The sequence below is a fragment of the Furipterus horrens genome, unplaced genomic scaffold (assembly GCF_987537825.1).
Source record: "Furipterus horrens unplaced genomic scaffold, mFurHor1.1.pri manual_scaffold_1, whole genome shotgun sequence".
In the NCBI taxonomy this organism is placed as follows: Eukaryota; Metazoa; Chordata; class Mammalia; order Chiroptera; family Furipteridae; genus Furipterus; species Furipterus horrens.
In genome coordinates, this window is record NW_028327171.1 from 82,967,687 (window position 1) to 82,980,231 (window position 12,545).

Here is a 12,545-nt window from a genome sequence, read left to right on the forward strand (position 1 = left end):
ATGGTGCAAATGAAAGAACAGATCAAAACTCCAGAAAAAGAACTAAACAAAATGGAAATAAGTAATCTATCAGATGCATAGTTCAAAGCACTGGTTATAAGAATGCTCAAGAAACTTAGTGAGGACCTCAATAGCATAAAAAGATCCAGACAGAAATGAAGTTTATGGGGAAAAAATAGTAAAGTGAATGAAGGGGAGAATCAAATTAATGATTTGGAACATAAGGAAGCAAAAAACAACCAATCAGAACAACAAGAAGAAAAAAGAATTAAAAAAAAAAACCAGGATAGTGTAAGCAGCTTCTGGGACAACTTCAAGAGTTCCAACATTTGCATCACAGGCATGCCAGAAGTAGAAGAGAAAGAGCAAGAAACTGGGAATCTAGTTGAAAAAGTAATGAAAACTTCCCTAATTTGGTGAAGGAGATAAACATGCAAGTCTAGGAAGCACACAGAGTCCCAAACCAGATGGATGCAAAGAGGCCCACTTTAAGATATAGCATAATTAAAATGCCAAAGGTTAAAGATAAAGAGAGAATCTTAAAAGCAGCAACAGAAAAGTAGTTAGTTACCTGCAAGGGAGTGTCCTATAAGACTGTCAGGTCATTTCTCAAAAGGAACTCTGCAGGCTAGAAGGGATTGGTAAGAAATATTCAAAGTCATGAAAAGCAGGGAACTACAGGCAAGATTTCTTTACCCTGCAAAGCTGTCCTTTAGAATAAAAGGGGAGATAAAAAGTTTCTCAGACAAGAAAAAAACTAAAAAAGTTCATCATCACCAAGCCATTATTATCTGAAATGTTAAAGGGACTTATTTAAGAAAAAGAGCAAAACTATGAACAATAAAATGACTATACGTATCTAGCGACAATTGAACATAAAAAACAAACTAATTGAACAAGAAGAATGAGACAGAATCATAGATATGGGGAGAGTTTTGACAGATGCCAGATGGGAGGAAATATGGGGGGAATGGGTGAGGTGTCAGGGGATTAAGAAGTAAAAATAGGTAGTTACAGAGTAGCCATGGGGATGTAAAATACGGTACAGGTAATGGAGTAGCCAAAGAACTTATACACATGACCGATGGACATGAACAATGGTATGGGGATTTTCTGAGGGAGAGGGGTATGCTGGGTGGAAGGGGGCAAATGGGAAAAAATTGGGACAACTGCAATGGCCTAATAATAAAATATAATTTCTTTTTTTTTCTCATCTGTCCCTAATACTTTATTGGTCATTTCTAAGCCTGTGCCTGGTTGGGCGGCTCCAAGGATAGGTCACCATTGACCACTCAGCTAGAAATAGGAGAAAGCCTGGGACTAGCCCTTTAGGGTCACAAACTGTGAAATATGAAGGGGCAAATAGATCTGGCCTTTCCTGGGACAGCACATGGCACCTAGGTGGGGACCAAGAGCCCAAGCTTGGTGCCTGTCAACCTAGTTGTGTTTGGAGAAGTATTCCTTGCTGTCATCCACATTGGGCTTGATCGTGTCACTGCCTGGCTTCCAGCCAGCGTGACAGACTTCCCCATGCTCATCTGTGTATTGAAAGGCCTGGACCAGCCACAGAGCCTCATCCACAGAGCGTCCCACAGGCAAATCATTGACAGTGATCTGGCGAAGGACACCCTTGCTATCGATGATAAAGAGGCCCCTGTAGGCAATACCCTCATCTTCCTTCAGCACACCATAATCAAGGGACAAGCTTCTGGTTACATCAGCCAGCAGGGGGATGTTCAGAGGGCCCAAGCCGCCCTCCTTCCGAGGGGTATTAATCCAGGCCAGGTGGGTGAACTGCGAGTCTACTGAGACCCCAAGGACCTCGCAGCCCAGCTTGCGGAAGTCCTCGGCATGCTCGCTGAAAGCGATGATCTCCGTGGGGCACACAAAAGTGAAGTCCAACGGGTAGAAAAAGAGGACCACATATTTCCCTCTGTAGTCTGAAAGCTTCACCTCCTTGAAGGCGCCGTCCACCATGGCTGTGGCCTGGAAGTTCGGGGCGGGCTTTCCGATGTGAGCGTATCCGGAGGCCATGACTGAAAGCTGCGTGGGGAAGGGTGGGACGCACAGACCAGGAGACCAGCAGACTCGCGTTCTCCAAATATAATTTTTTTTAATGTTTAAGATTGATGTTCTTTTCAGGCTAAGTCTATGGGTATTATCAGGTGCAGAAGACCCATGGCCCCATCTCACAAAAGGAAATAAAGCCATCCTATGTGGGGTTTGAAAGAACTATATTTGAAGAATGAAGAAGAAAATTACAGATGATATCAAGAGGATGCAGGATGAGATTTCAGAAGTTAAATATTAAAAGAGAGAAAGATGGGAAAAAAAGAGCAAATAAGCAGCTCAGAGGAACTAAGTGGGAAATTACAGAAGTAAAAGTGTGGTCAGCAGTAAGACAGATACGAGCAGAGCAAGGACAGTGGGCCACGTACAGAAGATCAACAGGTGGAAAGCCCTGGGTGCCTAGCAATGGGCAAAACTGGGAAAACAAGGACCTCGCCCCCAGGATACCTTTCCTCCTCTAGCATATCTTGGGTCTTGTGGTTTGGACCCTCTTCTGACCTTTTATATCACTGGTTATGAGGTTCAGAAGCGTCCTCTGACCTTTCCTCCCCTGGCATATTGCTAGTTATGCAGGTTAGACCCTCATAGAGCGGGAACAAACAAGAGGGCCAGAGAATAGACCTTAAGCATTAATCCCCCAAGGCAATGAGGTTCTGACCCACATCAAATACATCTAGGTCTGACTTAGGTCTCAGCCAGACAAGCAGTAGAAACCGCTACCCTGAAAGGACACACTTGACAAAGTGATGAATTTTCTATTGGGATCCTCCTGCTCCTGATAAATACACTTAAGAGGGAGGAGCCAGTGCAGCTGTCTCTAGGGAGCACACTGATGCCTTTCCCCTCCCCCTTGCCCCCCAGGCATGCATGTTTTCTCTCTCCCTCTCTCTCTCTCTCCCTCTCTCTCTCTCTCTCTCTCTCAACCTCCAAGGGCCTTGCATTTGCCTCTGTAACTTGTTTCCTCAGCCCATTTCTTCTATGACTCACTTCTTCTACCTCTGTGACTTTCTAAGTAAAATCTCTTACAATTTGAGTCTTAGCTCTGAATTCAAGTACTGCGGTTGCTGAACTGAGGTCTGTGCACCCAGTGGACCCCCACTGTTCTAACACCTGGTGCCATTCTCGCTGCCAACAAAAGCGCAGATAGTACGCAAAGTTTATCTGGACTGTCAACAAGTCAAGGTTGATATGGTTTTGTCTTTATAGCCCCAGTGTCTGATGGAACACCCTGTACATGAGCTGCTCTCTAAAATCATTTTTTTTTAAAGATAAATTGAACTGGAAGAGTGGCAGTTTTGACCAAAACTTAAGGAATTCATTTGTAGACTAGAGATAAAAATGCCTCTTCCTCTCAGAGACCAGAATACCAATAAAACAGCTGAGATTTTATTTGACAGTACACAAATGGGGTGAATTAGAAATATTAAGCAGTGATTTTATTGAAAAGGGCTAGGAAAGGGGGTAAAAATAGGAATTACTGGGTAACTGATTCATTTACAATCAATTTCATGTAATTTAGATGATATCAAACCATAATTTATATGTGGTTTATCCTTAAGAGAATCTTCAGTTATAACAAAATTATTGGGCTCTGAAATGACCTTCACTGAAGTGGACAAGTTTAAGTAGAAAGAAGGAAAAGAGGGAATGTCACTTTTTCCTCAAATTAAGCATTTGGATTTTTCTTTGATGCCAGTTTTATAGTAAGGCATGAAAGATGACTCTTCGGGGATGACTCAGGTGCTGAGGACTCGGGTGGAAGGGAAGTAAGAAAGGGAGAGAAGTAAATTGGTTTTTGAGGAAGTTTGTGATGGTTGAGTTTTGTTCTCATCAATGATAGTGCCAATGGTTCAAGAAATCTGGGGGACTAAATCTGACTGAGTGTTCAGAAATAGAGGTGCAGGTTTCAGAGTAAGCCAAGATGCTTAGTGGTTAGTAGTTAAGTTATTACTGGAGACTTGAGTGTAAAAGAACTCTTTAGAAGCAAAAGACTGAACCTCAATAAACTAACAAGTTATGAAGGCCAGAAGAGGAAGAAAAAGTAAGGGGGAAATATAGAGAAGTGTTCTTAAAATATGAGACCTAGGATACCATTCTGTCACAGAGTAAAACCCAGGTGGGAGTGGGTGGGTGGGTGCACTCACATGTCCACATGTGGAAGCACGTGCATTAAGGTGGTCAGAGTTGGTAAATGCTATAGAGAAGTCATGGAGATGGAAGCTTCAACAAAGGTCTAACAGAATTCTACAATCTGTACTACACTTGTCTCAGATGTTTGTAGAATCATTAAAACCATTGAAATTATTTTAATGCGGCTGAGAGGGGCCAGTCTCCGCCGTTCTCGCGTCTGTGCCGGGCCGCTCCGGCCGGTGTTTTACCCGGGCGCCTCCGTGCGCTGGGCCAACGGCCTCTGACAGCGCCCACCAGAGCGCCCCGGGGCCGGCGGGCGGCAGCGCTCACCGGGGACCCTCCAGCGGGCCCGGGGTACAAAAGCGGCTCTTAAATCCAGCATGCGCACATTGAAGCAAGTTAAAGTATTTACTATGAAGCACAGGAGCAGATAGTGCCAAACAGCAAGTAGTAGTTGGTACACATACAGTGAGTGGAGCAGCATTTCCTTCTCCCACTGCTGCTGAGATGGTGGAAATTAGTCGAATTCAGTATGAAATGGAATACACCGAAGGTATTAGCCAGCGAATGAGGGTCCCGGAAAAATTAAAGGTCGCACCACCAAATGCTGACCTGGAACAAGAATTCCAAGAAGGAGTTCCAAACGCTAGTGTGATCATGCAGGTTCCAGAGAGGACTGTAGTAGCAGGTAATAATGAAGACATTCCATTTTCAAGACCAGGGGATCTTGACCTCATTCAGTCAACTTCATTTAAACCTCTGGCACTAAAAACTCCACCTCGTGTACTTACGCTAAGTGAAAGACCACTAGATTTTCTGGATTTAGAAAGACCTTCTCAAACTCCTCAAAATGAAGAAGTCCGTTCCGTTGGCAGGCTAAAAAGAGAGCGCTCTATGAGCGAGCATGCTGTGCGCCAGAACGGACAGCTGGTCAGAACGGACTCACTCCATCGTGACACTGTTGCCGCCCCAGGTTCGGGTCTGTCCTCCCCATATGTTACCTGAAGACGGAGCTAGCCTTTCCTCTGCGCGTGGCATTTTGTCGCTTATCCAGTCTTCCACTCGTAGGGCTTACCAGCAGATCTTGGATGTGCTGGATGAAAACCGCAGACCTGTGTTGCGTGGTGGGTCTGCTGCCGCCACTTCTAATCCGCATCATGACAACATCAGGTACGGCCTTTCAAACATAGATGCAACCGTCGAAGGACTTGTGGATGACATGAGTGTCGTCGATGCAGTTTCATTAAGAAGACAGATAATCAAACTAAATCGACGTCTACAGCTTTTAGAAGAGGAAAACAAAGAACGTGCTAAAAGAGAAATGGTCATGTATTCAATTACTGTAGCATTCTGGCTGCTTAACTGTTGGCTCTGGTTTCGCCGCTAGAGGTAACCTCAGCTCTCAAAAAATATTGTCTCCACAGCTGGAAATGTAAAAAATTTGCAAACTCCTTTGTTTCTGTGTTTGCGTTGTATGCCATTTTATAGTCCATGTCCTGAAGTAGCACTTCTTCCAGAAAGGGAGAAGGAAAGACTCGTGTTTGCCGAAGTGAAGGTGTGTCCTGTCACTTGGCTGAGAACTCACTTGTAACCAGTCCTGCAATAGCACCTCCTCAGAATTCGCCCTCTGCATGTTTTGTAAATAGGCTCTAATTTGATTTTTAAAGGAATTAATTTTTTGCCTCATCGATATGCACAGGTAATCCTCTTAATGGAAGAGAGGTAGAGAACGGATTTAGAAAAGTGTTTGTAAAAGGAAAACTATTTTATCTGTTTCTCAAACACTGTTAAACAGTTTTGTTAACAGACGTGCTTTTACATCTACATTTCAGCGTTAACACTTCTGAAGTCATGGTCTGGAATCAGAATTAATAAATCAAGCCACCTCATGTTTCATGATCAGCTTTATTAAAATAATTCCTGACATTTTCAGCAGTGTATCCAATATGTGTGTAAAATGTGCGTTCTTGTTTTTATTTTAGTTTTTCAGGTGGTTTTCTATAAACTACGTTTTTACTGAGTTCACATGTCAGTGATTTTAAAAACTGCAGAATAAGGTACAATTGTAGTGTATTTAATAAACATTCAACCAAAAAAAAAAGAAAGAGAAAAAAAAGAAATTGTTTTAATGCTAGTGTGAGAAATCATAGATTTTTTTTTTCTGGTCTCCCATGAACAGTTGTTACAGTAGGTAAATTTGAGAATTAGTCATTGCTCATTGCAGAGGGCCGAGGTGCATCTCTTCATCCTCACTGGATGGAATTTAGTGTGCCAGACTCGGTGTCATGGCCTGTGGCCACCGTGTCCCAGCTCCATGAAACTGGACATCATGTTCCTGTGAATGACTATTGTGAGATGCTTGGAGTAGGGTGGACACATTCCTCACTCAGAAGAATGATTTTTGTGTGAGAACAATATGAAATGGCATCAGATGTTTATGATCTGATATTAATTTTAAATTAGAGAGTAGATGGAAAGACTGTTTTGAACAGAAGGAGATATTAACACAATGTCTTGTAGAATGGATTATCACAGACATCAACACCCGAACACTCATCTTTATTTTTCCTCAGCCTGAAATCCCTTCCTGTTGTTCTCTGGACAAGTCCTTTTTGACATTCAAGACCCAGCTCCGATGCCACTTCTTCTATGACACCATACCTGACCCACCCATTTCTAATTAGTTATTGTTCCTCTAAATTACCTCAGCTGTGGCTTACTCTTCTATGTAGAGTTTATTGAGTGTATTGAGTAATAACTCTCACAAGTCTCTATGTCTTCCAATATAATAACATTTTCTTTAAGGAGACTCATTTGTTTGTCTTAGCATTAATTCCTATGAGGAAAAATACTTCCCATTTAAGAAAAATATTTTATGTCTTCATTCATTTGAAAAATATTTATTGACTATCCTCTTTGTGCCATGGTTAGTGTTCCTGTACAGCTTATGATTACATAGATATTACATCTACACTTATAGAATAAATATTTGATTGAAATGAAAGGAACTTTAAAAATTCAAAGCACACCCAAATTGAAAAGAACCCACGAATAAGGTCACATCAATAACAACTATTGCTGAGCTGAACAGTTTAGAAACTGCTTTCCGTAAATGATTTCACTTAATCCTACCAGCAACTCTGAGATGATAGCTATGTATGATTAATCCTATTTTATAGAGGAAAATGTGACATTCAGACATTGAGTTAATTATTACATAACTTGGAATTGAACAAGCATTTCTGGTTCCAACCCTGTGTCTTCCCACTATGCAGTCCTCCCTTCCTAAAGCACCACTTCTTAGAAGACCAGGCAAAGAATTTCAAGACATGGAAATATTAGCACCCCCACAGCCAAAAATGTCTGCAGTAATCTCATGAACAATACAACGAGTTTATACAATTGCCATATGGATTCAATATGACAGCTCTCAAATGTGATGAAAAACTAGGCTCAAACTAATTATACAAACTTTATAGGATCCAGTCCTCATTTGAATACCAAGTTTTACCAAAATAAATTCAGTTATGAAGTTATTGAAATGATTAATTTTTCTAACTCACTGAGGTGATATGGGTTCAGTTCATCTACTATCAAAGAAAGAACCCTATGAATTGATTAAAAGATAATAAAGTTATTAAAAATGAGGATATAGAGGCATATTTCTATTAAAGAAAGTGCAGGTTATGAGATGGTACTTAGAATATAACCCTATTTTTGTAAGCTGTCATATAGATCATAATCAAAAAAATCTGAAAGGACATATAAAAGATCTTTACAGAAACCTTTCTGCATATTAGATAACAGGTAATTTTAAAAATAAATTTCATCATTGCAACTCTTAAACTTTATTAAAATAAATCATTTGCATAATTTTAAGTTAAAAAGTCAAGGCATGGATTAGTATTGGGAAGGGCTGGAAAGGGAGATGATAAGGTGCTAGGAAGAAGAACAGGAAATGTGCTGCCAGCCTGGGCTAAGCAGGGCAATAAAGGAACACTGTGGGGAAGACAGAATTACAGTAAGATATAAACAATCTAATTCTCAGGCTGTCTTTACTAATAGACTCAATTAGAGTTTTGCTTTATTTTCTTTCAACTTTTGGCTAAAGAATGGAATTAATAACAATTTTTTTGAAAAGAGAAGTAAGCCTTTATTTGCTTGTTTCACAAATAAACCTGGCCAATTTAGTTACAATAATGATTGATTTTATTAGCACAGGATGTTTGCAGGAGGTCCAGTATTGTTTGAATTTCATTGTGAAACATCTTTGGTGGGTTTTTTATTTTTTAAACAGATTTTTTTCCTATTCAAATCAAATCTTTGTTCTGACCATTTTACTTGAGCTACTTATTGCCAAGAGAACGTGAGGCAAGACTCCTATCATGTGGATATACTTCGTAACTATAGAAGATTTAAATTTTGTATTACTCATTTCTCAGAAGTGTGTGTGTGTGTGTGTGTGTGTGTGTGTGTGTGTGTGTGTGTGTGTAGCTTAGCAGGGAAAATAAATTAGGTTTGCTTTTAACACTATGATAGATCTTTAACGTGGTCTATGGAGGCCCCTTGAGTCTTCTGAAGCTTCATTGCATCCCAGCCACACTGACCTTCTTTAGGGTTCTTAAGTGCACCAGTTACCTTACTTCCCTCAGCACTGTTGCTCATGCTATTCCAGCTGTCTGGAAATGCTGTTCCTGCCCTCTGTCCTCACCCAATTTGCACATTGACACTTTGGCTGACTAATTCTCACCCATCTTTAAGGTTTGCGACCTAATCAGGTCACAGCAGGTATGGTGCTCTGGAAGGTCCCAGCACCTCAGCAACGGAATCTTGGATTTTTACTCTAGTATCCCCTTGTGTCTACTTCCTGCTACCAATACACTGTCTTGTCCTGTACACTTTACCTTTTTTCTCAGCTTTATGGTAGTCTGTTACCTAAGAGTTTCCTACCTCAGCTTTTACTTACTTTGGTCCCTTATTACCTCTTCTGCCCTCTCTTCCTCTGCTTCTTTTACAACTTAAGTTGATTCCCCCCATAGTGGGGAAAGGTGTGACCAGCAGGAATAGAATCACTCCCATTTTCAGTGTCTAACACACAATTTCCCGTGTATAGTACTTGGAATATTCAAAAGACAATCTTGTTTCTTCATTTTCTAGTTTAGAATTTGGAATAGAGTGGAGGCAATTCATCACAGTTCCTAAGTTCTAAATACAAGAAAAAGAAAAAAAAAAAAAAAAAAAAACCTGTCACATAAAAAAAGGTGGTGAGGAATACTTCCTTCTGCAATTTTAAGTAAAGAAGGTATTTTCCCCAAATAGTTTTTTTTTGTTAGATTTTACTAACTTTTTATAAATGTTATAAAATTTCATGTTAAGGACCTAGTCTTAAGCTTAAATCACATCCACTATACAGCTTGGGAAATTTTAATAATGTCAGACCAGTAGGCAGTGTGACACAGTCACATTCTTTCCATATCCCTATGAAAACATTTGTTCTCTTTTCCACATTTGAGGTGCAGTTTTGGATTCCTGTGAAAAATAAATATCTGGAAATTAGGATAGTGTTTCTAGAAACAAATTTACTTTCTGATTTATTTTGTTGCACTTTTATAGGAAGATAGTATTTTATCTAGATGAGGTGTTAGAGATATTCTTAAATATGAGATTGAGAATGTATTTGGGATTCTCCAGTTCATTCTACAGAGGAGAAAAATGAGCCTTAGAGAGGACAGGCGACCCAGGCCAAACACAGTGAGTGGCAGAGCTGATGTCAGAGTCCCTCCGTTTCTTCCACATGTTAAGATGGGATGTCCCACTATGGGATTGTTGACACGTGGCCCTTCCTAGAGCTTCCTGTGTCTCATGTTTGACTCTGCCTTAGAGCCTGAGTCCACACAATCACACTCTCAGGATGGGTTAGTCATTTTCTTCTAGGGCTTTTTGATGCTGTGGAAGCTCAAAATAAGCAGGTGTAAACCATCAACACTGGGTATTTATAAACTAAATTACAAACAACTTATGAAGATTTCAAATGTCTAAACACTGATGGTGGATAAAGCCATTGTTTCAGCTCCATGTCAGGCTTTTATTTGTGAGACTTTGCAAAATAAGTAAATAAATAAAAGCCAGATTTATTTAAGAATGTTTTGTTACTGGTTCACAGTTTTTAACAAGATGGCAAAATTTTGTTTTTATCAAGAGTATTTCCAGTTTGTTCCCTGGAGCAATGTTTTCACAATGAGAATATTTAATCTTATATGTGCGGGAGTTCTTCTAGTGCTGGTGAAGAGTGTGCATTTTCCGCTTTGTCCTACAAAAAAGCAGGTTGATTAAATTAGACTTTTACTTGGTCGATGGAATTTGCTGTGTATCCAAATTGGAGTTATTGAGAGAAGAAAAGAAAAAGGAGTATTTGTCCTTTGGGGAAATTGACCAGATAGAGTGATATTAATCAGAATGACAGCTTTTCTGGTTTTTAATACCTGATCATTTTGGGATTGTCTTGATAAGCAGGGTTTTTTTTCTTATGACAAATGTTTAAACTTATTCACTTTCTTCTCAGTGAAAATGACTTTTAGATAACAAAGTCAGTCTCATACTTTGCTCTCAAATAGGTTTACTTGTGCCTGGTGTTCCATTAACCAGGCATAAGAGGGAAAGACATCAGACACTTATAAAGTATCAGTGACTAATACTCTACCTTCCGGTGAAGATAAAACCATGATATGGTTTTGTCTGTATTTACTATTAAACATTTATTTAAATTTTATAATCCAACATTTATTGTAAATAGAAGAGTTTATAGTTTTGTTTGCCTGATAAATAGCATAATGTAAACAAATCTGGAATACATATATAAATTCTCCCTTGTACTCAGAGAAAATTTTATTAAAACATAATCGGTATTTTAAAATTAGTAAATAAAGAGAGGTTGATACTTTGTAAAGACACTGAAAGATGTAAAAATGGTGGTTTTAATAATTATCTGAATACTATGCAGTGAAAATAACAACAAAAAACTACTTATTCATACAACAAAATTGGTAAATCTCCAAAACATTATGTTGAATGCAAAAAGCCTTACATAAAAGAGTATATATTGTATAATTCTATTTAGTTCAAGTCTAGAAGAAGTAAAATTAATTTAGTAAAAATCAGAATAGTTCTTTCTGGGAGGGTGGGGTGGGAATGGACTAAGAAGAAGCATGAGAAAACTTTCTAGATTGATGATATTTTCTAAGTCTTTATGGAGTTTTGCGTTCATAGATATAAGGCATTTGGAAAAAATAAGTAACGTATAGTTAAGATTTATGTACTTCATTACATGTAAATTTTATTTCAAAAGAAAAATATAAATATTTAATTCTAGTTAATGATATGCATGCTGAAGTGTTTGGGAGTGAAGAAAACCAAAGTGCAACTTACTTTGAAATTTATTAAAAAGTAAAAATTTTAATAGATGGATAGAGGGATAGAAGGATGGCTAACTATGTGATAAAACAAGTATAGTAAGACTCTTGGTGGTAGCTCTATGGATGTGTACTGCACAATTCTTTCAACTCTTCTGTATATTTGAAAATTTTTATAACGAAATGATAACTCATCTTCTGAGTCTCTAAAAACTTTGGTTAAATTTAAAGACACACAACTGGTACTAGAAATCAGAAAAATTTTCTAAACATTTATAACATTTTACTTTAAGTGTCTCCAGAAATTATAATTCTAGAAAACCCTGAATCACAGAGTCTGTTCACAGACCAAAACAAATATAAGATTGTCTTGATAGAAAATCTAACGGGATTGTAGGTGAGGTCTTTTTCGTCGTTGTTGTTCTATAATGTCTTGCATATCTGTAAATCTCTTTTCAAAGATACTGGACTCACTAATTTTATTTCTGATGCACTGAATTTGCACAAAGTAATGGTACTCAAACTTGGGTATACATCAGAATGACCCAAACAGCTTGTTAAAATACAGATTGCTGCCCCCACCCCAAATCTTTCTGATTTGAAGTTTGGAGTGGGGTATGAGAATTTGTAAGTGCAACCATTTTCTGGTGATGCCAGTGCTCTATTTGGGTGCTCCTTACAAACCCTGTTATGGATGCTATCCCAACTTCCACAGTGAGCACCTATTGCCATCACTCCGTACCTGAAACAGCAGAGACTGTAAGCAAATAAACCCCAGGATTTTTACAAAAATCAAGCAGAGAAAGAACAAAAAGAAGGGGGAATGAGTTTTGTTAAATCTTTGAGCCTGTTCAACTTCTTCTTTTTCTTTTGCATCTATTAAAAAATAATAATTACTCAGAATATACCAGTTGTCTAAAACAGTACAGAAAGAGT

General features: G+C 38.9%; 2 protein-coding genes and 1 pseudogene across 2 annotated transcripts in view; 2 read left to right on the forward strand and 1 right to left on the reverse strand.

The window, feature by feature from the left end:
- Positions 1-12,545, forward strand: part of ABI3BP (ABI family member 3 binding protein) — a 266,911-nt gene that overhangs the window by 50,785 nt on the left and 203,581 nt on the right. The gene's annotated exons all lie outside the window — the stretch shown is intronic.
- LOC150021380 (peroxiredoxin-2 pseudogene) lies at positions 1,208-2,096 on the reverse strand (annotated as a pseudogene).
- Positions 4,504-5,711, forward strand: LOC150021381 (mitochondrial fission factor-like). The gene is given in 2 exon segments (XM_090257814.1): positions 4,504-5,148; positions 5,150-5,711. Coding segments are annotated over 2 exon segments (879 nt in total). The 5' UTR covers positions 4,504-4,707; the 3' UTR covers positions 5,588-5,711.